The sequence below is a fragment of the Cebidichthys violaceus genome, unplaced genomic scaffold, assembly GCF_023349555.1.
Source record: "Cebidichthys violaceus isolate CVI_PGR_0920_01 unplaced genomic scaffold, fCebVio1.0.p SCAF_40, whole genome shotgun sequence".
NCBI classification, from domain to species: domain Eukaryota; kingdom Metazoa; phylum Chordata; class Actinopteri; order Perciformes; family Stichaeidae; genus Cebidichthys; species Cebidichthys violaceus.
In genome coordinates, this window is record NW_027176595.1 from 1,060,623 (window position 1) to 1,086,726 (window position 26,104).

Consider the following 26,104-nt stretch of genomic DNA (forward strand, 5'->3'; position numbering starts at 1 on the left):
GTGTGTTCACTTTTCTTAATTTATCGACACGAAGAATGTTTGCGTCGATAAAAAACATCATTCGTGTCGCTGTTTGCAAACATCTACATCAACTACATCACCATCTTCATGATGATTCATCTTCATTACTAAAGGCAGTGGGGAGTTCAGATGGCAACTAGTCAAAACCATAAACTAGCAGTCACAGTACTAAAAGAGAAAAAGTACTCTGGCTTTTGCTGTGTTGTGGTGTGAGGTTAATGCCATCAAATTCATGATGTAGAGTCATGTAAATATTCGTACACTAAGTTACTTGATTTTGTAACTTAGTAGTCGCCTTGCTTCACTCTTCCATATGGTAAGTAGTTAGTAAGTCTTTACTGAAAGTGACTCCTGTTGACTTTTGGTTTCACACGAACAGCGGCCTCCTGGTTAACAGTCCTGTGTTTGTTTGACCCATCTATCCATCAATCCCGTCCTCCCTACGCGCTCTTTCTACCAGGTCAACTGACTTTCAGAGCACTTCCTGCAGCGACTTAAGACATTGGGGTGTCTTCATACACTATTTTTTTTTATTTGGTGAGCCCAGGCTGTTTTCAAACAGAAAGCTAGGAGAATTTTCGCCTCACATTATTTGCTTTGCTATAAGTCATTTGTGAAGTCCGTGTTTCTTCGTAGTTTTTCTGGTCTCCTCCACATATTAACAAAGGGAAAAGTATTCCTCTCCGGTTTTTTTTACACAGATAAACCCCAAATTACGCTGAAGACATCAAGCTCCTTTGATAAACGTTTTGCGAGGCCCGCAGTCACGTTGTACATGTTTCTGTGGTTCAAAGACTTTTTGGGCTCTCCAGCTAAGGGCTAAAGAGAATTGAGATGCCCGGAGGGGGGGAGTGGATGCTGACGATGACAAATAGCTGAGGCTAGCAGAGCGTCAAGCATCACGCCATGTGGTTACACAATGTGACTCCCACCACCTCAGGAGACTCGAGGTGCCTTCCACCTCTGCAAGACGGCTGTGTTTGGTGGCACTGATAAAGATTTCAGGAGTTCATCGTGCTTTGTGTGTTAGTCTGTCCTACTTATGGAGAACACTATACATGCCACCTACCACCCATCCACAGAGGAGGGAAGATACCAAAATACCCAAATTACAGCTAATACATTTAACACAATGATTTACAACCATAGCTAGACATAGCATAACTGATATTGTCATGATGAACCCCACTGATGAACCATATTATTAATGTAAAGTTCTTCTGTTTTGGGCTTCATTTGGACTGTATAGCCAGCCTATACTTTATTGGAAATCAAGACTTTGCATGTGCTGGAATTTAGCCGGGCTCCAACAATCATTGATGTATGTTCTCATGCACTGTACAAAATAAAAGCCTTACTCACTCCACTCCAACACCAGCTCTATTCATCCTCCACACTTGTTTCATCCTCCTCTGATGTTCCTGCTCAGTGTCACTCTGGTGATTTCCTCTAGATCTACTTTGTTTACGACTCGGTGTCACTCTGCTGTTTCAGAGTTTTGACTCAAATCTTTGTGTTTTGTCTTTAGAGCCTCCGATCACCATCACCAAGCTGCTGGATGATGTTCACACCGTGGTGGGAGAGAAGGTGGAGTTTGAGGTGGAGGTGTCCGAGGAGGGAGCCAGCGTCAAATGGTGAGCCAGTAAAATAGTCCATTAGGAAATGCATTCAGAATTTAATAATCTGTGATTATTACAAAAATCCTGTACAGATGAGTAAACATATAGTCAATTAAAAAAAAATGGCTTGTAGATTATTATTGTAAATCAACAATAAAAGGTCTGATGGGAAATGTTGGCAAAAAGTAGTATTTTCAGTTCAGGTAATATATTTATTTGCCCAGTAGTTTATTACATTGATGTTGGAGCGTTAGAGTCTTCTGCATTTGACAGGCCCATGAGAATCTAGTCTCTAGCTGTGTAAACTTTTACATAACATGAAGAAATAGAGAAACAAAAGAGCTAGTATGCAGTCTTCAGTGAATAAGCGCTCACTCTCAGCAGTACTCAATGATTCCATTCACAAATGAAATTACTTGTACATTTCTTATAACTTTCGTATTGTAATACTCAGCACCTAAAACCCAAAAGTATATCTGTGAAAATGTTCACCTTCTGCACCGTTTAAAAAAAATGTGCCAAAGCCTTGTGATCCCTGAAGGCTCTAGCCATGTAGAACATTGCAGACATGTCAATCAGCTCTTCCTCCCGCCTCTGTGTGTTTAAGTGCACTGAAGTGTGTGTGTGTGTGTGTGTGTGTGTGTGTGTGTGTGTGTGTGTGTGTGTGTGTGTGTGTGTGTGTGTGTGTGTGTGTGTGTGTGTCTCTCCTCAGGATGAAGGATGGAGTTGAGCTGAACAAAGAAACGGCCGGTTCAAAGTACAGGTTTAAAAAGGACGGGAAGAGACACATTTTGATCATAAATGAAGCTACAAAGGAGGATATCGGAATGTATTATGCGTTCACCAATGGCGGAGAGTCAAAGGCAGGACTTGAGGTTGAAGGTACTGGTTCCTCTGTTAAAAGTCACAATGCATAACAGCAGCAGCAGCAACCTGCGAGTCATCAGCTGCCGTTTAAAGTTTGTTAGCAAGTATTTCAGACACGGCTTAAAGGAAATTTACACATCCGCACGTGTTGATGTTTTCCATCCTGACAGGCATGGGACACGATAAATTAGCCATTACGCATGTCATGATTGATATTGCTTCATTAATCCCCTGTTATCAGTAGTTCATCACATTATTCGTCATGCTAATTTTCTTCTACACCTCCCAAATTGGTGGTTGGGTCCTGTCTTACCCCTCAGACATCAGGCTGTCTCAGTCGTTACAGTAAGAGCCAGACGAGCCTCTCAAATTGATTAGAGCGTGAGAAAACGTCTGTCCTCAGAGGACACTCCAGGCATCATACACCAGGTGATCAATACAAACATATAGTAGTTACAACATAGATCGCCGCAGAGACTTCCCTGAAGCAAGATGATGGAGGAACACCTCATTAATATCATGTCCCACAATGTAAGTCATTTTAAAGGAATGGTTCAAAACTGTGGGTAATAATTCCGTTTCTAGCTATGTGTGTTTGTTAAATATGAAGCAATAACCAGCTGCTGGTTAGCTTAGCATGACGACTGAACAGTGGGAACAGCTAGATTTCAGGAAGTCACCTATAGATCCACATTCCCACCTAACACTGGTAGGATGAATTGTCTGCGTGAACAAATATGTGCATGTTACTGATCTATGTTGATGTATTTGCCTCAGATAAGGAGCTGGAAATTCTGCAGAACATCGCTGACCTGACGGTGAAGGCTGATGAACAGGCCATGTTCAAGTGTGAAGTTTCTGATGAAAAAGTGACGGGGAAATGGTTCAAGGACGGCGTGGAAGTGCTGCCCAGCGATCGCATCAAAATTACACACATTGGAAGGTATTAAATCAATGTCTGAATGTCAAAAAGGCTGTTGTTTGGAGCTCACTGTCTGAGCCATCATGTGCACACTCACACACACACACACACACACACACACACACACACACACAGACTCATAATCATATAGCTATCACAATAAGCACTTGGCAAACTATTACCAAAGGGTTTTCGGAGTTATTTGACCCATTTTTTAAGGGATAGGCTGCACTCTTTACACACACACACACACACACACACACACACACACACACACACACACACACACACACATCTGCACATCGTACACACCCCTGGGGTCTGGGGTTTCTCTCAGTAATCCCTCCATCAGAGCAGGAGATACGCCAAGACAACAGCGGTCACACAAGGTGAAAGCCGTTTAGTATGTTTCTCACTCTGCGATATTGGCTCATGGAGTATGTTGCTACGGCAACAGTCTAATGCATAATTGCTGGTCACAACGAGTGTTGTCTCCTTGGTAACGTCTGGTAACATGCCCCCCAGGATCCACAAGCTGGTGATTGATGACGTGACGGCTTCGGACGCTGGAGATTATTCGTTTGTCCCTGACGGCTACGCGATTTCTCTCTCCGCAAAACTCAACTTCCTGGGTGAGAGCGCCGCGCAAAAAAACTAAACATGAAGCATTTGATGAGCTGACCATATCTGAATGAGACTAATTCATATATTTTGCCCCTCAGAAATCAAGATTGAATATGTTCCCAAAGAAGGTAAGTGTTGTTTTTTAGTTTTTTTTAAATCACATTCATCATATTTACAGTAGATCTATGTGAGGGTGTTGATATATAGCTCCAATATGCTTCTGAAGTTGGATATAAGCAGGACACCTAGTGCCACTGTGATTGTGGTCACTTTTCTTTATTTATTTACTTTCTAGCTTTAATGCTAATCCTGTATGAACACTGCTATGCCCTGCTAACCAGGCTTGGAGAAAGTACGTGTTAAAAATATGTTTTAAATAAGAATGATGCCGTTTTCAAAGTAAAAGCATATTTGCACTATGAGTCTTTAAAAAAGTAGAAATGTGCAGGAAACTCACAAAAACACAGGAACTAGTTGAATATATGGAAACCAACCAATCAACTAACCAAAGACTGGGTTGAGGTTGTAAATAGAGGGACAGTGACGGTGGCAGTGTCAGTATCAGGTGAGTTGGAAGTGAGAACAGGTTGTACAGTATGTTATGCTTCCCACCTGAATGACCTACCTCTCCCTGTCTTCTCCTCTAATGCTCACAATGAAAGACCCTCCCAAAATACACCTGGACACCAGCGCCACCGGCGACCACAACACCATCACCTTGGTGGCTGGAAACAAGCTCCGCCTCGACGTCGAGATCACAGGAGAGCCGGTGCCCACTGTGTGCTGGATGAAAGGAAACGAAGTGAGGAATAGAGAGGATTCTCACCGTTCACCTCACACACACTCAGACACGCGTCAGATACTCGCTACCTTTTGTGCGTCAATCAGAGCATCCAGGCGTTAGTCACTGAACAGCATGAAAGAAGAATGCAACACGAGGAGAGGTTGAATCACCTGTCACTGTGGCAGCTGTGTCGCCATGCGACGCGACTCCCTTCAGCAGTCTGTTTTGTCCTGTCCGTGTCTCCCGTCCGTCCCGCCCTGTGCGGTAGGTGGTGTCCGAGGCCGAGGGAAGGGTCCGCGTAGAGTCGCAGAAGACCTCCAGCAGCTTTGTAATTGACGAGGCGGTGAAAGCCGATGAGGGCCGTTACTCCATCACGGTGACTAACCCCGTCGGAGAGGACAAGGTTGAACTCATGATCAAGATTGTGGGTCAGTGGCTTTTTGCTCCCTTTTTCACCTCTCTTTTTCCTGCTCCTCGGAATCTGCTCTTGAACTGAGATCGGAAAATGTTGTCATTAAATTAGTGAAAAAATTGTTATCATTGCTGCAAACTTTTAAAACCATAAATCATCTGAACTTTAGGTCCATCCCAATGCCAGCTTACTACAATTTGCGTATCCAAAATTGCTGAATGTGTATTGAATATTAAAATTTGAACTGCCCTAAAAATCTCACTTCTGTCATACTCATTTCTTCTCTTTTTTTCCTCCCTCTGTTTAATCTTTCATCTCTTTCCATTTACAATTGTAACCTGCCTCTCCAGATGTGCCCAACCCTCCTGAGAACGTCAGATGCACATCAGTTGGCGAGGACTCTGGCACGATCACATGGGACCCTCCTGCATTTGATGGCGGAGTTCCCATTAAAGGTACCCCTGAAACTTACACAGCGGCTAATGTTCACATCTTATGCCTCCCCTCCTCGGAGGAAAGAACACTGATTTTTTTGTTTAATGACTCCCGTATGTCGTTCCTCCAGGGTACCTGTTGGAGAGGAAGAAGGTCGGCACACCCAGATGGACCAAGCTCAACTTTGATGTCTACGAGTCCAACACGTATGAGGCTAAGAGGATGATTGAAGGTGTACTTTATGAGATGAGAGTGTTTTCGGTCAACGGCATTGGCGTCTCTCAGCCCAGCACAAACTCGCAGCCCTTCATGCCCATTGGTGCGTTGCCATTTATCATTAGCAGAATGGTTAATTAACAGAGGCTTTTCACACAAGGCTCATTTTTGAGGCAGCTTAACCTACCTCCCATCCCATTTACACTGGGTATTAACGTATTAATTAGCTCCTGTCTCTCTCAGCCCCCACCAGCGAGCCCACTCGTCTCACGGTGGACGACGTGACAGACACTACCTGCGCACTCAAGTGGCGTCCTCCAGAGAGAATCGGAGCAGGCGGCCTCGACGGCTACATCATCGAGTACTGCAAAGAAGAAAGTAAATATATACGCAAATTGTTTGGAGCTTTATGCTAAAGACCTTTACACACAGTGGAAGTTTGAATTTGTGCGATGACATTAATATGTTATGAACTGTTGTTTTTGTCATGAGGGAATACTACACCGCAAAAATGCACTGTTGTATTTTTCGAGTTTTCCACTAATGAGACATCAACCAATCAAGTTCTCCAGAAGGAGTTATTCAAAATGTACACTTTAGTGTACAACAACACGGCCGCTCCGCAGGCCAAACAAAGACGGCAAACTTTATTACTCATTTCAGCTTTGACAAAGGCAGAACAGACCAGATCCACTACATTCTTACCTTACACTGTAAAAGCCCTATACGTCTCCACTGTGTAACCGTATACCAGAGGAAAATACACTCGGAGCGTTTCACTGAAAGAAGACTCAAATAGATCGTTGATCACAGTAACTTATAGGCTGTGCAACACTTTACCTCACACAGACTGCCAGAGGCTGCTCTGGGTAGCTGTTCCTCTGCCCACTATTTAAATAGTGCTGAATCTGCTGCAAATTCACATCGCTGCTGGAGTGACTAGTTTTGATGTGAAATATTGGCAGCGTAGTATTTCCGCATTTTTGTCCCCCAAACCGCTGTGTAAAGGCCTTAAGGCATTTTAGAGAGTTTATCCACTGTAACTAGTGTAAAAGTTAAAGAAATTTGGTTATTAATGTTAAATAGACCTGTATTTTGGGTTTCAAGGTTGTGAAGAAAGCATTTGGTTGATGTTGATTCACCTCCAGTGTAACGGTTTTAGTCTCTTTTGCTCGCTAACAAGACAAAGCCGTGCTAAAGGAGGATACACCAACCAAAGTAAACCTGGCAACCTTTGCTAAACTGCTCCCCCAACTAGGGACTGCCAAATCATAGCAAACGTGATGACGTAAACGCGGGTCTGTCAAGGACCTCCAAAAAAGAGCAATAGTTTGCAGTGTGGTGTCTTTTTTTTTAAACCAAAACCAAAAAAAAACAAGAGCAAAAATGTATAAAAGCAACCAGGCAGTACTTTCAAGACCAAAGAGCATAGCATTAACTAATTAGTTTGTGAGGTTAGGTTCTGTAAAAAAAAAAATCAACATTCTTGACTACATATCTGCAGTGTAGTATTTCTCAGTCTTAGCCTTAGCAACAGTCTCAGTCTTTTGGTAGTCTCCATTTGCATATTCAAGACTTTTTCAAGATTCCCATTTAATAACCAGCCGGCTGGAATTGAAGAGTCTGCTGAAGACAGTGTTTTCACCCAAAGCTGGTAAAATCTGTGAGAAATAAGTCTACTTCTGTCTACTTCCATCTGAATGCAAGGACCCACTATTTCAGAAATCACTTTGAATTTTGAGCCTTAAATCCCTCGTGGTTTTCAATGCTAACAGCATAATGTGCAGCACAAGTATGGTCAATTAGACACACATTACATTACATTACAGTCATTTAGCAGACGCTTTTATCCAAAGCGACTTACAATTCAGTATCTATCTACACACCGTAGGCACAGCTACGGGAGCAATAATAATGGGGTTAAGTGTCTTGCTCAACGGCACATGCGACTAGCGGAGCCGGAGATCAAACCTCCAATCCTCTGATTGAAGGACGGCCCCGCTCTCCACTCAGCCACGGTCTCTCCACACCTGATTCCTAATCAGTTTCTCAACATTATCCAGAGATGTCTGGATGGCTTTTGGTTTTTCTAAACTGTCGACGGCTCATTCCTCAGGTGATCAGTGGGTGCAAGTCAACGAAGAACCAGTGGAGAACAACCACTACAGGGTGAAGGGTCTCCCAGTGGGGGAGAAGATGCTGTTTAGAGTTACGGCTGTCAACATGGCCGGACGCAGCCGCCCCGCCACTCTCTCCCAGGCCGTCACTATCAGAGAGATCGTGGGTAAGAGAAGAAGCTGTCCTGTTTTACAGAAATTCAACTGAACGAACACGCATATGATGAAGCTCTAACATTTTCCAGTTTTGGTACCAGTCAGTAACGATGTTCAGCCACTGTTCAAGTACTTATCGGTGGAAAAACAACATCTAATTATCGAGCTTAGCAGTGGGTCTTAGCTGTTATACATGGATTATTTCTTAACCACATCCTGCATCCATGAAGGAATAATTGAGCTGCGCATGCTGTACATCTTCCATATGTACAGTCCCCCACACCACCCACTCAAATTCTAATTATCTTTTCATCCTCCGTCTGTCATGTTACCACCACCCAGAGAATCCAAAGATCCGCGTGCCTCGATTTCTGAGGACCAAACTCATCAAGCTTGTGGGCGAGAAGGTGAACTTGGTCATCCCCTTTCAGGTTAGTCTGAGTCTAGCCAAGCTCCGGCTTTTCTTGTTTTAGGGGATTAGATTTTCAAAAGCAGAGCAAAACCAGTTATGCCAAGAGGGACAAATTTCGAGGTGCTTAAAGATTGCTAAGTTGCCTCCACATCAAACTTTTACTAAATGGCTATTTCAGACTCTTTGCATTTACAAAGTCCTGGTTGCACCAACAAAGATCCTTTTTTTAAACCTGATCATGGTTTGACTTTGCACCAAACTTTGAAACTATCTTAAAATCAAGAAAGATCTAAATTAAACCCAACAGCCAAAACAGGAAGTGACATGCATGACATGGCATGCAAATGTATTTATTTTGATTTGGGTAAGCAAGCATCTCCATATTGAAGGAATTCTATTTAGTTTTGGTTTAAATTTGGATTTACTAAACAGAGATTTGTTTTTAGGAATCTGTATCTTCTCATTTTAAACCTAGTTTTGCTCTGATTACAACTAATCAACCTAACACTATAAAAAGACAGTAGTAGTTTGGACAGAAACCTTAAAAAGCCACACCATAATCCATTTGAAGTATAAAAAGTCAAATGGACCAAAAGCACAGGTAAGAGATATCAGCAGCAGCCTGTTTTGATATATGGTTTCTTATTTCTGTATATCGTTCAAATGCTTAAGATTTCCACATGGCTGCCATGTGATGGGGTCTTTTTTTTTTTTTTCTTGTGAAATGCAAATCAGATCATTCAACTCTGCAGTAAAAGAGAGGCCACAGGGAGCATTACAGCTTCTTGAAAGCAACCTGCAACATGACATTGGTAAAAAAAAAAAAAAAAAAAAGAAGCTAACCATAAGCAGCAAAGGGGAAGGCATTGTTACAAATACAAACAGACAAGAAAAAGGGAGCCATTGCTCTGCTTGCTTTTGAAGAAGCAGATGAAAAGCCTGTTCTGAGACGGAGGACCGTGGCTACATGATGCTCTCCTGGGAGAAAAGAGCAGCCACAGCTCTGTCATCTTATCCAAGAGCTGGACCAAGAATGTTCCAACTGCTGTTTTCACACTGAGGCAATGTGTGGTGTAACTAAAGACACGTGCTGAGACATGTTTACCTGGACAAGGATGCCCCAAACTATGTCACTGCCAAAACATGAAAGACATCGTCTCCTTTGGGAAAAGTTCTCTGAGATTGGATCGCGTGTTATATTGTTCAAAATAAGTTTCTCTAATAGATCAATGAAAAATATGTAAAAAACTAAATAGATCGGGGCACAAAGATGTAGCTATGAATACAATAAAGAAGTAAACAAACAGTAATATGTGGAAAATAAGAGTAATAAGGGGGCACCATGGATCAATACATGGGGGAGCATATTCTCCTGAATACATTATTTATTTATTTTTGTTATAATGTTTACTTCCTTTTATATACACCAGGCATACATCATATCAATGTTACCTCAATAATCACAACTGACAAACTTATTGCACCATGTTATTCTGTAATTTCCAACGGTTTTTTTTCCCCCCTGTAAATATTCCTTCCAGTACTTCATTTTGATTCATTTCGATAACTCTGACTGCAGGGTAAGCCTCGCCCTGTCGTGACCTGGTCCAAAGATGGCGTTCTCCTGGAGGACAAGTCCGTGGGAACTCGTACCAGCGAAGTGGACACCATCCTCTTCATCCGCTCGGCAGAGAGAAGCCACTCCGGAAAGTACACCCTGTCCGTTCAGATCGAGAACATGTCGGACAGCGCCGACGTGCACATCCAGGTCGTAGGTCAGTCCCGTCACGGCGCCGATCTCAGCTTCAACCTGTGGTGCTGCCTGTTCCCTCACTTAGATCAGAACACCGTGTGCGTGTGTGTGCGGTTCATACTTCACAAGTTACACGATTAATAACCTGGTTGGAAGGGGATGATGGCTTGAGCCCAAATCTGTGACATGTCAAGTTTTTTTTTTTTTTTTTTTTTTTAAATTTGATGATAATTCCTAATTTCATACTCCCAGGGATCTGTGGCTCAAAGTAGCAAAATCATCAAAGCGCTGATTCCTCTCTCTGGTTTAATCCTGGCTCCTCCTGCTCCTGCCACCGCGGCCGCCAGCTCATTCCACATCTTTGGGCTCGTCTCTCCGGGTCAGGGTGTCGGGCGGATTATTTGGAGGGGCTCCACTGGGATTATGTGCGCGTTGACTGGGATTAGGCTTGGATTTTGAGGGCTAACTCTGTCACTTCCTCCGCTGAGAAGGTTGAGCTAATGAGAGGGTTGCAGGCTCTTCTGATCGGCACCCTCTCAGCTGATCTGTCGCCGAACACAGAACAGGAAGGATTAACGGGGCAGAAACAGTAGCGCTGCTCAATTTTTGTACTGTACTGTACTCCACAGAGGAGAGCAAGATTAATGACAAGTACATTACTATGTTGTACTGTAGTTCTGTACTGCGTATGCAGGCCACACAGAAAGATCGATGATAAACACACTGCATGCTTCTGCTCTGTACTATTTCTCCATTTGGCAGTTCTATACCAACACAATTTTTTTCTATAATGTATGCATCCCCACCTTTCCTTGAACTTTTGTCTTTCGCTCTGCTACTCTGTCAATCTTTGCCAAATCTCTACCCCTGTGAATGTCGATTTCTTTCTCTCTGGGACTTTCCTGCTTCCAGTTTATCAATCTCTCCATCTAACAGCTTGCCTACAATCTACACAGGAAGGGAAGACGGTTAGTTATCTCAACCAGCTACATTACAAAATCCTCCAACTCGATCTCTGTCTCGTCTCACAAAACTCCACCAGAAAAGCCCGGTCCTCCCGTTGCTGTGCACGTCACAGACGTCTGGGGTTTCAATGCAGCGCTGGAGTGGAAGCCGCCCAAAGACGACGGCAACTGCGAGATTATCGGCTACACTATTCAGAAGGCTGACAAGAAGACTAAGGTACGCATGGCAGGGGAGAAGAGTGTAGCAGCGTACAGGGAGCTTTCAGGGATGTGATTCACTGGGAGTCATATCGGAGGTCTGCAACTGTTAAACTAAGGCTGTGAACAGTAAATAGTGTTCAGAAATACATTTTAGGTCAAGATCTGCTTTACAAGATTACGCTACAGTAAGGCAATTCCTTTTCAGCTTCACCTTCATCCACAATGTTTCTGACTTTGGTGTCAAATCCAAAATGCTTCCTCACATTACTTTCCAGATGGTTTGTTGTCACGATTATCTGCTTATCTGCTCACATTTTGCATTAACAAGAATAATACAATAGTCCAGGTAATAAAACAGATAGTCTAGTTGTGAAATGTCACTATCTGAATACTGTGGCTCATATAAATAGGTGACGGACCTCATCCACGTCGTTGAAATCGTCTAAATATTCAGCCATGTCATTGAACATCTCTAACGCCAAGCCATGCTTTCTTTACTCCAACAAACTCAGCCGAGATTTCAGAATGAGATTTCTCCTTGAGTGAGACTTTATTTCCCATAATGTCGCACACTTTTGAAAGCAATCGGAGCCGCCTGCCGTGGCAAAAAGAAGAACTTCTAGTGGACGTGAATGGCGGTGCCGGCTTGCCCCAATGGATTACGTTGCAGCCCTTAAGTAGCTACAGCGTTCTCCCTCATTACTGGACCAAGTTGTTGCTGTTATTAGTCAGGTAGAGACAAAATCATGGGTAAATAGGGTCCAGGTTGAAAAATACCAAAGTTACCCTTTTAAAAGTGCAATCTCCAGTGAAGACACGAATGAGTGTGGACCATGTTGTAGTGTTTTTGGGGCAGAAAGCGTACAGTGGACCTTCATGATTGGTCGAGTCACGGCTGCTAGAAGATTAGTCACAAACTCTACCGTCATGGTCGTTATGTTGTATGAAGGGACAGGAAGTTCTACCAGAAGAACAAGGATGCTGGGGATCGGACATTTTTCAGCTTGTATAGTTCTCAACCTCAGCTATAAGCCTCTTTCAACCTCTGCTTCTCGTCTGTCTGTCTGTCTGTCTGTCTCTCACTTCAGGATTGGTTCACGGTGTTGGAGCACAACCGCAGGCCCAGCTGCACTGTGTCTGACCTGATCATGGGGAACGAGTATTTCTTTCGAGTGTTCAGCGAAAACATCTGTGGCCTCAGCGTCGAGCCTGGCGTCAGCAAGAACACCGCCGTCGTTGGCAAAGCAGGTAAGGTAATCCCCACAGGGCAACGCACTCTGTCACGTGAGAGCGTTGCTTCTGACGTGGGCTTCAGTTCAAACATGAACCGAGCCTGATATTATGTAAAGGGCACAATCATCAAGATTACACATGCGGGTATTAATAAAAGCTATAGAACACAGTAATAACTTTAGAACTGTTTTTGGCTGTGATTAATTACTTGGACATCATTTTTAGGAAGATTAATTCACGCTGATTATATTTAACAGAAATATTCTTTGACAGAGTGTTGCATAACTTTTAATACTGGCCGCGGATTATGAAAGCAACTAGGCTGGGAAATTAACACCTGCCACCAGCCAAATGCTGTTGTTGCCTTTGCTTACTCCACCAGAAAATGTGGCAGCCAACCAGACACAACTCTTTTGTGTTCCAGGCACTAGTCTGGCCTATAAAATTGTGAGGATGGTTGATTATAGTGCCCACCTGACATCATAATGAAACACAAGTCAGTAATCTGCAAATTGAAATTTTCGCTAGTGTGTCAGCATGTTGTATGAAAGGCAAAACAGTCCCGAAGCAGTGGAAAGACACACCAGTTGGTCACTGGTGAAGCATCTCGATCGACGTTTTACACAAATCCTTCAACACATTTTACCTTAAAAGGGTGACGCCAACGAGCCAGATGATTTGGTACGGGGTCAAATGGAGACATGTCCATCAAAACATATCACAAATCTTTTCCAGGACACCACGGGACTTTCTCATTTCTCAATTGTGTGCCTCCTCATCTCGAGGATCGAGATGCGAGGAGGCCTGCTGGTGGAGCTGTAAGTGAGCATACAAAGGTGTATCTTTTCGGCACCGGTTACATAAAAACAGAGGCGAAACATACAGCTGGAATAATGTCAAACCATGGCAGGACTCTACAAATGCAACTGTTCCTTTTATATTTATAAGTTGTAGTTATATTAGTAAATATGTAAGATATGAACACTGTTTTGCTCTTCTGACAGAGATCATGAAATCCAGCGCTAGAACAAAACAATGGACAGATGATGCCGCTGTTGCACCTTCACACTTAATTGACGTCGCTTTAAAAGGACATTTCCGAGGCGACTAAGTCTCTAAGTCTAAACACTTTCTGCCTCGACTCCTCTGTCCTTGCGACTCTTCCTTGCATCCTCCACTCGCATCTCCGATGGGCGGGATTAAGACACAAGGCGAGGAAAGGTATCAAGGATGTACAAAATTGGGAATTGAGAAAGGCCCCATGATTAATTCTGATTCAGTATTTGTTTGTCCTTCATTAGCGTGACCTTCTATGTTGTTCATTGATCAGTGATGTGACTGATAATCACCAAAGACGGCAAGAAAACAAAAAACAACATTATCGTCATTGTTTTTACTGATAAATCTTACATACACACATTTACAAGACAGTAAATATAAATACAAAACAATATGACAACCTTATTTTCAGAATATTCTTGAGCAAATACAATCGTTCATCACAACCCAGCAATGGGTAAAAGGGTTGAATATCCATTTTGAATACCATGGAACAAGTTGACCTTCTGTAAGGAAACTAGAAACGTCCTCCGACGCCACCCTAATGAAGGCAGGGTGACTGGGAGTGTTTGGTGAATAAAGCGTTCTGGACTGGAGAGGGTTTTAATGGACCTGAAGCTCACACCGGTCTGTACCTCGCTGTGTGAGCGATTTCAAAGAAAGACAGAAATTGAGACATGTTACACTTCTCCTCCACCTGCCCAGGTTTGTCCAATAACCGTCCACCTTTCAAAGAGAAGGATGTGAGCCATTCCCCCAGGTTCACAGCGCCCCTGGTGGACAGATGTGTGGTTGCAGGTTACTCTGCAGCCATCAGCTGCTCTGTCCGTGGCTGCCCCAAGGTATTTGCTACTCTACCATAAACAAGTGTGTGTCACTGCAACTATTTGTTTAAATGATGTATGAATCAAAGCTGAGGTTCAGCAGCATGTATACGTATCAGACACTACTCTTCTAATTCGCTCTCAGCGTTGTTTCTGCAACAAACTCAAGCTACCACTAATAATTAGTGCTGAAATTCATAGAGAACTTTAGCGGTCTGAAAAGTGAAGCCAATGCTGAACTTCCTTAAACTTGCACTCTTTCTCCTCTGGTTGATCGTGTGGAAGTCTATGAGTAAATAACTCTACTTCTACTTGATGTATTACCTCAGTAAACACTGTAAACATCAGTACAGCATGATAATACAGCATGATGTGCACATAGTAAATGATGGACGCATTTAGAGCAGGTATGTTTCAGGGCGAGACTAACTTGTGATTGACAGCTTGCTTCCACGCCGTCGTCTGGTCTTTAACTTTAACCCTTTCACTGTGTGTTTTCGTGTCATGAAAGTTGTCTTGTTTGTAAAATTGTAACATTTCTGTAGCATGAAAATGTCTTAGTCAGCGTTCGGTTGTACTTAGCTCCACCCTCTCGTATCACTTGGTTACAAAGAGCCGAGATGGCGAACTTGAAGCTTCTTAACAGCAGCTCAACAAACGAATGGGTGACGTCACTGAGACTACATCCTCTTCTTATATACAGTCCATGACCTCCCCTGCTTTAGCTGACCATGTCACCTCATCCACTGAGTCCGCCATGCTGCTGTTTCATTAGCCATACTGGTTTTCTCCCTCATCTTGACAACTTCCTTCCGTTTCTGTTTCTGGCACCGGGATGCCAGGTTCCTCGGACAACCCTAACATTCTCCCGCCACCATCAGACCAATTGTACTTAGGCAGAAAATGGTTCAGCCATAGCTAAAAACTGCTCTTTTATCACCATTGACTGTCATTTAGCATAGAAATCTGTGGACTATAGGCAACGTCCCTACTGTAACTCGCAAATGAGTAAGCTATACATCACAGCGCTGCAGCACCACCACCATAGCTGTGTTGGCTGCTGGTAGATCTCATGCTTTGTGTTTCTAGAGGGAGCACACAAGGCTTGAGTGTCAAGCAGCCAGCGTAGAACAGTCAGACAGGATTTTGATGCCTTTTGCAGCAGGAATGTATTTTTATGTCTGAAGCAAGAACAGAAGGTGGAGCAGAAAGATCTTTCACACTTTTATTTTTTTTTATCCCTCAGACCGGCAAAGATTTGTCAAGCGAAATGTTGACCTAATTTCACCTCTCTCCCTCTGCTCTCCTACCCTCCCAACATGCCTCGCTCTCTTTGTGCGCTCCCTCCTCCTCTCCTCTCCTCTATCCCGCCAAAATGTGCCTCCTCCTCCTCCTCCTCCTCCAACACGCTGTGCTTCAGCCAAAGATCATTTGGATGAAGAACAACATGATCATCGGCGAAGACCCCAAGTTCCTGATGCAGAACAACCAGGGCGTGTTGACTCTGAATATCCGCAAGCCAAGCGCGTTTGATGGGGGCAAATACTCCTGCAGGGCCATCAACGACCTCGGGGAAGACGAGGTGGAGTGCAAGCTGGAGGTTCGAGGTACGCTGATCTTCACTTCCATAACAGCAGTTTGAAAAGCAGTGACTCTTCAATAGAGCTCAGCGTGACAAATCTCCATCTCCTCAGTCCTTTTGACTGATCTCTTCCTCTGAAACTTCAGTTGAAATTCTAACCGCTTTGCGCTAAAAATAAATCACCTTATTGTATTTGTCAGTTAAAGTTTCGGAGCCACCGATGACTCTTGAGTGCTGTACTTTCTTTAAACAGGATGATCTACTGGCCTCTCATGCTGATTTAAATTTCTCTTTTTCTCCCCAGCTGTACAAGAGAAAGGAGTGGAGGCGAAGAAATGAGCGACAGCGCGAAACAGCAGAGGATACAGTCGAACAGGAATAGTAATGGATTATGTATAATGGGATAGTCATGAATAAATATGATTAGAATAGATCAACCCCCCCCCTTGCACCCCCGCCCCCCCCCTCTCTTCCTGTACGCTTGCCTCTCACCGCTGCTGTGACGAATGCCACATCAGTAATATGCCATAAATTCTTACAGCAAGCTGCCACCTCGTCACGTCCTGACTGAGAGCGGTGTAGTAGCACTACCCCGCTGTGACCACACACACACACACACACACACACACACACAGATGGAGCCTTCTTATCTGTGAAGTGGACCTGTCACTGAACGCACTTATAAAACAGCCTTCCATCCATTACGGCTCCCTGTGTTGTCTGTTGTGTGTCCGGGATGTTTTCATAGGGTGGGATGAATTTATGATTGTGATGCAGCACTGTAGCACTGAGACCTCTGCAGTGTGACCGGCCGACCGGCTGCACAGCTCCTGGTGCTCGCTGTGTGTGTGTGTGTGTGTGTGTGTGTGTGTGTGTGTGTGTGTGTGTGTGTGTGTGTGTGTGTGTGTGTGTGTGTGAGCGGCTCCATGATGGTTGAGTGGAGGGATCACTATTCAGCAAGGCATGGCCGACATCATGGAGCCACCAGGATTAAAGGGGTTCTTATACACAGATATAGATAGAGACCTGCTGCGTCCTTCATGCTTACACACACACACACACACACACACACACACACACACACACACACACACACGTTGAGTTAGAGACACAGGGCCTTTGTCACTTCACAGTTTTGAATATCCTTGATTCCTTCTTGCCTCCTCCTCTCCTCCTCTCCTCTTATGCTGTGTTCACACTACAAGCAAAAGAGCAACAGGCTACAAGTCTTGTTCAATCAAAGCCGATGACATGAAGCAACAGACTGAAGCCAGACACAGACAGTTAAGCTGGTCTCAACTTGTTTCACTGCTCTATTGAAGTCAAACAATAAAATATTTGTATTTCACCGTGTTCCATGCGCTCTCAAATCAATGTCGCTCCCAGTGCTACTTAACGACATAAAAAGTCAAAGAGCAAATGACCGACACTTCAACGCCGACTCGCAGACAATGTAGCTTTTTTTTGGCTTGCTTGTTGTGTGAACATAGCAATGGTCCAGCCCATGGAAGATGCAAACGGAGGAGGCAAGGAAGAGACATGAGGAGAGGAGTCGACGGCAACGTGCATTTATCAAATGAGACATCGTCGCCACAGAGCTTCATCATTTTAATGAGCGGTCAATTAAATGTGAAGTGTGGCACAGCTGCATCATCTGTCCATTGTTTCGTCATAACGCTGTACATAATGGTCTCTGTCAGATGAGCATAACGGCGATCAGGACAACTTGAAGATTTACTATTTTCCTTTAGATAGATAGATAGATAGATGAGGTGCTGAACAGAATTTCGCGAAGGCTGCACTGGTGTTTCCTTGCTTACAACTCCTCCACCTGGCTCCCCGAGATGCATTTTAGGATGTGGGCCGTCCTTCAAGATGGAGCCCTGAGAACAATTTCCGGGTCACAAGCCGGAGGAGCGAGGAGCGAGGACACCATGAGTTTGAAAATAAATGAGAAAGGCACTCTTCACCCATTCCCACATGCTGTCTTATTCCATTCTTCATGGCATGACCTATAGTGGTAGGCCTCTACAGATACATGGCTTACACTCATGCACATGCAAACACAAACACACACTCCGAATCAGGGTCTCATTAGCATCACACACTAGAGACTAATTAATGCACCCATCAACACTGCCCTAATTAGCTCTCCCACGTCATTATTGAGCAAACGAATTACCGCTAATTTACACACCCGCAAAACAAACACGGCACCGTCTCTGCTGGGAGAGTCCGCCGCGGCTCGCCTCGCACACCAAATTAAAGCCTCACCGATGTGCTGCAAACCCAGACCACCGTCCCAGGTGACCCCGCCCTCCCCTACACACACACACCCCTAATTCCACCATCCGACAGAGGAAGGAAGATCAACATGGCAAAAAAAAAAAATAGTTTATGGAGTTGCTCAGTGCAGAATAAACACATCACCGTCCTCTGGAGATGCGAGGGTACTTTAGTCTCCAGGCCTGTCCCACCACTGACTGCATAAGGTCCTGGTCTCCTGTCTGTCCAGCAGAGGGGGTTAGAGCACAGTGACAAAGACCACGATGACCATCGTCAGGGTCTCGGGGGTAATCGTGAGTGGCAGGTTATTAATAAGGACTGTTACATTACCGATGCGTCTCTGACAGAAGCTGCAAACCTGACGCCTTCCACAACATGCCAGCCTAATCCTGACTCTCGACACTCACTTTAAAACAATCAGCACTTCTGAGCACAACAGATTGCATTTCCTCCTTTACGTTGCAGCGCGTTGTTAAGAGATGAGTTGAAACAGGGTGAGGGCATAAAAGCCCAGATGAAGCAGGGAAAATCCTCCAGATACCTGAAAGTAGGCCACGATAGGTTGCACAGTAAACCTGCAGCGCAGCGCAAAGCTTACATTTTGAACCCTGTCGAGCAGTAAACGACTCTGCCAGCGCGCGTGTGTGTGTGTGAGTGTGTGTGTGAGTGTGTGTGTGTGGATTATGATGTGCTGTTGATATGATTTCATTGTCAGTTAACCTGAGACACAGTGTGGTGTGTTACTCCGCTGATTGACACATGAAAGCGGCGCTGAAGATACGCCGCATGCTACTTTTGCGTGGAAGTTTTGGGAAAAACAGATTCTTCTGAAAAACCAGCGTGTAACCTCGATACTCCACCTGAGGTTTACCCTCTGTCCCCGCTCTCAAAAAGTGATGTTCAGTTGCTAAGCAATCAAACTAATTGTATCTACTGGCATCATCCGCGAGCCTTATGAAACTTTCAAAAACATGAGACGGTGCAGGTTCACAATGCTGCTGCCTCCGCCTCTTCTCACACAGAAAGCTTTAAGTAGTAAGCAACAACAAAAAAAATAGAGCATTTTGTTTTCCCCTCATTCCCTATGACACACCTTAAGGCTCTTTAAATTTGTGATGTCTGAATGAATAATTCATAAGGAAAGCATGGCAGCCCAGGAGTAAACCGTCGGCTTCCTCCTGCACACTGTATCTGCTTTGCTGTCTTTCCAATATTAGAACAGGCTTGCCTCAGACGACGAAGACGAAACAAAAGAGAGTGACAAGACGAGCCTCACCACCAGGCAAGAGGGAGGCAGTATCGGTAGGGTGTGAGAGCACTGTTATGTCTGTGTGTGTGTGTGTGTGTGTGTGTGTGTGTGTGTGTGTGTGTGTGCGGATGTGTGTTGAAGGAAAAAGAAAAGACAAGAGATACCAGAGAGACAGAGACAGACCTCCTGAAACAGTAGGATTGAGGGAACTATAATTATGCAAGTAATTATACATGAAATCACAGACTTGGAGAGAGAGAGAGAGAGAGAGGAAGAGCACTGGAGCGAACGAGCCTTGCGGTGAGTCTCATCCATGTAATTACTGTATAAGAACTAAACGAAAGAGCGGGAGAACACGCGTATATCATATAGGACCGTCCACAATGTCCATCCACCTCCTGACCACCGTACTGTAAGCACACGGGCTTTTTGTCTTCCTCTTCTGTTGCCCATGCTATGCTCTATTGAATACCGGTGTGACTTATGCCCCGTGTCATCGTGTTCAATGATTAAAGAGCCCAAACCCTCCCCGAGCTCACGACCCATATAATGAGCACAATGTATCTGGGGGGGGGTGTGGAGGTGTAAAGGAGAGCGCTGCCCTCACATTTCACAAGAATAATGACAACTTCATGACCGCATGTGGCTGACAGCTTTGTCTACACTGAGCTGATGTCTATATGAAGGAGAATCCTCTGAAGTGGGGACATTTGGGCTGGGCCTCTTTTTTTTTTTTTTCGTACAGGGCTGGTTTGGGTCGTAGGGTTTAGAGTCAAGGTGGAAGTAAGAGGCACAAAGTCTGTGTTTTGCAAGTCAGCAAAGTTCCAAATCACAGTAAATATAGTCGTAAGTCGTTAATTTTGTGTGGAGATTTTTGTAGATTCAATATGTACTGTTGACGTAGACTTTTTGGTATACAACAAAAACAGAAGTTCTTGTCAAATTAAACAAGAAATTAGACTTTTTTTCAACTGTTTTGCAAATTCAAGAAATTCAAGTAGGCTACAGTAAATTCAAGCAGTCAACATATGCTTACAATTTGCGTTTGTTTGAGCTTTATTCAACTTTGACGCTAGAGTTCTACAGGAGTGAGCCCCAAAACCTGGAAATGAGTTTTCACTTCCTTTTTTTTTAAGTATATCAAACAGTTTCCCAACACTTAACATGGTCCAGGTCCAGGTCACAAAGAGCAGAAGTTCTTCACCGAGATCTTTTCTCAAGGAAACCTGAGTCCCTACGACTGAGCCCAGACCCCAAAGGAAGACAACTCTTATTAACCACTTGTATCCACGATGCTCTTGTTTTGTCGACTGGTCAGAGATCGTTATCAAAGGTGAGAGCTTGACTTCTGTATCAGCTCCCTCTTTGTTATGGCAGTCCAGTACAATGCCATCCATACTGATCCCACGTTCGTTTATGAACAAAACCCCGACACACTAAAACTCCTTCACCAGAAGAAAGCAATCCATCGTTTTTCTATTTAGTTTTGTCTCAGCAGATACTGAAAAAATATATATTTTTTAGACCATTTCCATTAAACTTGAGGGTGAAGGTGCTCCACATTTGTTCAAGTCTGTCTCAAAACATTAACAACATATTGATTTGTGAATGGTTACTGTAATAATTCCTTCTTTTCCATAATGGCACATATAGAGATTCCTACGTGATGAATGAAAAATAAGTGATGGGGAGACGAAATCTTCAGTCATCTTACCTTACAAGAATGAACCAAACTGGACACTGCATGAAGAGTAAGAGAGAATGGTGACATGTCACAACCTTCACAGTAAAACACCGGGAAGATGTCAGACTATTTTTAGCAAAGTCTCACCGGTAGATTTGAGATAGAGCTCCTCGTTCCTCACTGCTCCTCGCTCTTCACAGGCTGCTCTCAAAAATGTCTCATCCAGTATATTGATTGCTCCCTCTGTAATGAACATGTCTGCTGAATTGGAAATTTTGTTCCAGAATTGATTAATATGATAGCAAAGGGCAGAGGAGAATGTTAGAGTTAGGACTGGATTCAGGAATTAAAGTAAGTTAACCCTTTGTAGTTTTAGGTTGCTGCGTAGCGGTGAGAATACCGTTTTAGGGAATAAATATAGCCGACAGAAGGTTCTCATTAGCAACGTGTGTGGGTGCACAGACACACAGACACACACACACACACACACACACACACACACACACATACACATGCATGTGTAGGTGTTTAATGTGTTGGCACACATAAATGAGCCACATATTGTGTATGTAAATCCATCTGCAAAGTGTGAAAGGAAACGGTCTGGAGAATCTTGAAAACATATGCAAAACACTGACAAACTGCACTGATGGAGACAAAAAAAGTGGTGAAGACAGACACCTAAAAGAAAGGTTGCTAGATGGTGCAAAACTACCAAAAAAATGACCAAACATTTAACCCCTGAATAACAGCTCAATGAAGCGTTACGCTGAGCTTCACAAAACTCCAGAATGAAAAAGAAAGATGGCTAACAATAGAACCAATATATATTAAAAAAAAAAGAATCTAAGTGGACCACTGTGGGACATGATGGTGGATCTGTAGCAACTATGGTCGGTCATGCACCGGCATTATACATGTCTAGTGATTGATCTGCATGGTCATGTAACAGACAAGGACTACGAGGCCATTTCAAATGGCAGATGCAGCCTCGGGTACAAACACTGCTCCATCATGATGTCTCCACACTCCACACACACAGCTGCACGGTGAAACTTAGTGAATATAATGTGACCCGATCTGTCGTGATGTATGATCACAGGTTGGTTCAGAGCATATAAACAGTGACCCGATCTGTGATCACATGAGTGAGTGTGAAACAATGATGCTCTACACCAGTGATCCCCAACCAGGTTCTACTGCAGTAACCAGCAAGGGGTTAACCTACTCTTAAGAGATTGTGGTAGAGCTCAACTAATTTGAGGTCCGATTCAATATAATGAATTGTTTTACGCGACATCCAGTGTAAAATCAATTCAAATGAAGACATTTGGCAGACGACTGGTGTCGACCGAAGGGTACTGATCGTTTGACAAGGCTGTGAGTACATCAGACGAAGATGGTTGGGAACTACTGCTGTATACCGATTGCAATAAAAAAATGTTTTTAAAAAAGGCCCAGAAGTAGTTCATACTTTGTCCCACTGTACAAACTTATAAAGGCCTGATTCCCACGTTGGAAGCCAGACAGCGAGCGAAACACTGCAGGACACTTGTAAAACACTTTCAGTCTGTTCTTTCCTAGAAAAATAAATCACACATAAACACTTTTGTTATGGGGAAACAGCATGTTTTGAACAAAAACTCGCAAACAGCAGCGTTGCCTCAACCAGAAACATCAGTGAACTTGTATCAGAGGGTTTTCCCGTCCCTCGTCCCTCACTTTCCCCCTTGAAAGAAGCTCAGAGATGCCGCCGCACGCCGTCCAGGAAACCACATGAAAGCCTCGCAGTGAGGACTGGAGCTGTTCTGAAAGGCAGCAAAGGGTGGTCGTCCTCCTTATTAGCTGCTTGATATTCACATATTGTCAGGGTGCCTCTGTTATTTCCTCAACCCCCCCCCCCCCCCGAATGTGTTCATTTTGTTCTCTCTGCATGTGTTTGATCATAATGTCCTCACCTCTGCCGGCTCCTCATCATTAACTCACAAGAATCCTGCAACTGTTGAAGTTTGCCTCCTCAGTGTGTCACAGACCGGATCAGTCTACCCCCCCACCACATACCCCCCCCCCCCCCCTCAAACCCTGACTCCCCAGAGAAGAAGAAACTGGTACCAGCTAATCTCTGCATTTTGGGAGTTTTTTTCCCCCCCTCATGCTTCTCTGCAACAGAAAACTCTCGCTGTTGAATTAGATTTGCTTACTCGTCCTCACCCATCTTCAAAGGACTCAGATAACTGAATATACCTTTTATTCATTTCATGCCACTGTAATTGTTTTTTTCCCCCCACTGAGCAAATCCTGAGCAGGTCTTTGGGGAATAGTCATGTGTATATGGCTGTGCTTTCATCTGCATTATGTTTAGTAATAGTATTATTATTTTAGGGTATTGTTTTTTGTAATTCTTTTTTTTTTTTTGCACTATTTGTTATATTTTTCTGCTGTTACCGTGGTTTGTGTTTTTTTTTTTTGCTTCCTCTTGGATTTTGGGGACAGCATTGCGCTTTAGGTGAGAGGGACTCATCTGCTATCACAGGGTGGAGGAAAAAAAAAATGCCTTGAGGTCTTTTCATTAAAACAATTACGCTAATTTCACTTTACTTGCTAAAGAAAAAAAAAAAAAAAGGAAATGTTTTATTTTAAGGAATCTCAGGGTCGGAAAAATTGCAAGCACAGAAAAAAAAAGTAGGTGAAAATGAAGGAGGTGAGAAAGAAGAGAAGCTGAGCACAACTCTTAGATGGTCACGATTCAAGCAGAATAGTGATGACTGCTCTATACATGTTTCACGGCTTGCTTCGATGAAGACAATAAGGGCAGCTCAACATTAAAGGGACGCAGACAGATTGCTCTCCACACATCTGCTCTCCCTCCTTTATCATTAAGGATGGAAATCATTTTATCTGCAAGTTTCGTGTTGAGAGTGATGTTATTAGTTTCCCTGTACTTGTATGACCACAGCCTGACAATTAGATCTTTCAGATAAAATCAAAGGCTTCTGTCGCATCAGAGCTGTGGTGAGATATCAATTATTACAGACGGATCTAAAATAGGACAGATTAAATTTCACAGTTATGGCACGTTTTTTTTCTTCTCTTTTCGGCACACAACAGAAGTCACACAAAGCGTTGTTGGTTGCAATCCTGTGTAAATGTTTTCCTCACATCTCTTGTCTCAGTCAGCACTGTCACATCCAAAGCCCCCTGTGTTAATGGAGCTACTCTGATATGTACCTCAAAAAAATAAAAATAAACAACTTTCAAATAGCTCTTAGATGATAAGTCAGATCCAGCTCACTGTAGTCATGCAGTCCAGTCAAGCTGTGACTTCTATTGTTAAACTCCTTTTGGTAAAGCTCCAGTACATTTTCACATGCAACCTCGAGCTGCTCAAATTGTTGTGCTGCTGGACATCCTATAATATACATCCCTGGCTCATCTGAAGAGGATCCATCAGAGTTGGTTATTGGAATAAATATGACAAGAAGTGAAAGACATCTTTTCAAGCATTTCAAGCAAAATGTCTCTGCTTTATGAGCATTGCCTTTCACTAGAACAACATATTCTGGTTCTCATGCTAACTGGTGCACCTTCGGCTTTTAAGATGCATATTGGCGCATTCACAGATCCAAATGGAAAGGAATGGTGTAGGTTTTGATCCCTTTCAACTGGGAATCCTGCAGCACAATATCTATAAGTCTATGGTCCACTGTCTGTGGGCAAAATAGGCAGACCAACACGCTGATGCGCAGGAGTCTTTACCAGGGCCAGATTATGAGACGATGGGCCCCCACCACACTGCCCTACATAGGGGCAAGACACATAGACTTTATAGTTTATTATTATTTATTTATTATTTTATTATTATTTAGTTGTTTTCTGTCTCTTTGTAGTAATTTTGTGTCTCTTTGCAGTTGTTGTCATTTTATTTCTCTTCGTGTTTGTTTTGCCCATTTTCATAGTAGTGAGTCTATTTGTGTCTCTTTGCAGCTGTTTTGCATCTCTTTGTAGTGTAGTTCTGTGGTCATTTTGAGTATCTTCCTGTTTGGTACTTGTCTCTTTGAGTGACATTTTGAAGGTGAAGGTCAGAGGGGCCCCTGAGTCTGGGCCTGTACTGTAATTCATCCATGGCACTGACATCCAACTCTTTTTTTTTTTTTTTAAATCTTTCTTATTTTTCTCTTTCTTTAAATTAAATATATTTGCTTGATTACATTCACACATTCCCTCAACTTCCTGTTATGTATAATGACAGTATATTAGGTACACCTTGCTAAGACGAATGGAGTCAAATACTAAAGTGCTGCAGTAAAAGTTATAGTGTTTGGTTATAAATCATTACCATATTATTTTGTCCACCCTATTTATATGAGTGAGGGTAGACTAAATAACAGAGACACTGGTGCATTCGCAACAACCAAACATTACAACCTTCATGAAGGGAGGATTTATTGCAGGTCTGTTACATTCGTTTTTGCTGTACATAATATATAAATATTTAGTATCGTCTCACTCAAAAAAAAAAATATTAAAAACGCAATAAAAGCACTCCTCTTCAAATATGGCAAATCTGTGGCGTCTCACTTGATTTGCACTAAGGTGACCTACTGCTGCATTAGAATCAAACCTCCGTCTGGCTGGATGTTTGTGGAGTCCACCACCACAGTAGCTGCCAGGCCGAGTCAGGAG

General features: G+C 43.4%; 1 protein-coding gene across 1 annotated transcript in view; it reads left to right on the forward strand.

Annotated features, from left to right (window-relative positions):
- Positions 1 to 16,903, forward strand: part of mybpc2a (myosin binding protein Ca) — a 32,142-nt gene extending 15,239 nt beyond the window's left edge. Inside the window, exons 10-27 of the mRNA XM_068727870.1 lie at positions 1,550 to 1,655; positions 2,353 to 2,522; positions 3,285 to 3,450; positions 3,955 to 4,061; positions 4,152 to 4,181; positions 4,716 to 4,855; positions 5,106 to 5,265; positions 5,600 to 5,704; positions 5,815 to 6,003; positions 6,144 to 6,278; positions 8,017 to 8,184; positions 8,516 to 8,604; positions 10,165 to 10,360; positions 11,381 to 11,520; positions 12,593 to 12,752; positions 14,502 to 14,638; positions 16,041 to 16,227; positions 16,507 to 16,903. Of these exons, the coding sequence (XP_068583971.1) occupies positions 1,550 to 1,655; positions 2,353 to 2,522; positions 3,285 to 3,450; positions 3,955 to 4,061; positions 4,152 to 4,181; positions 4,716 to 4,855; positions 5,106 to 5,265; positions 5,600 to 5,704; positions 5,815 to 6,003; positions 6,144 to 6,278; positions 8,017 to 8,184; positions 8,516 to 8,604; positions 10,165 to 10,360; positions 11,381 to 11,520; positions 12,593 to 12,752; positions 14,502 to 14,638; positions 16,041 to 16,227; positions 16,507 to 16,541 (2,420 nt within the window). The 3' untranslated portion in view covers positions 16,542 to 16,903. The remainder of the gene's footprint in view (positions 1 to 1,549; positions 1,656 to 2,352; positions 2,523 to 3,284; positions 3,451 to 3,954; positions 4,062 to 4,151; positions 4,182 to 4,715; positions 4,856 to 5,105; positions 5,266 to 5,599; positions 5,705 to 5,814; positions 6,004 to 6,143; positions 6,279 to 8,016; positions 8,185 to 8,515; positions 8,605 to 10,164; positions 10,361 to 11,380; positions 11,521 to 12,592; positions 12,753 to 14,501; positions 14,639 to 16,040; positions 16,228 to 16,506) is intronic.
- Positions 16,904 to 26,104: the final 9,201 nt, after the last annotated feature.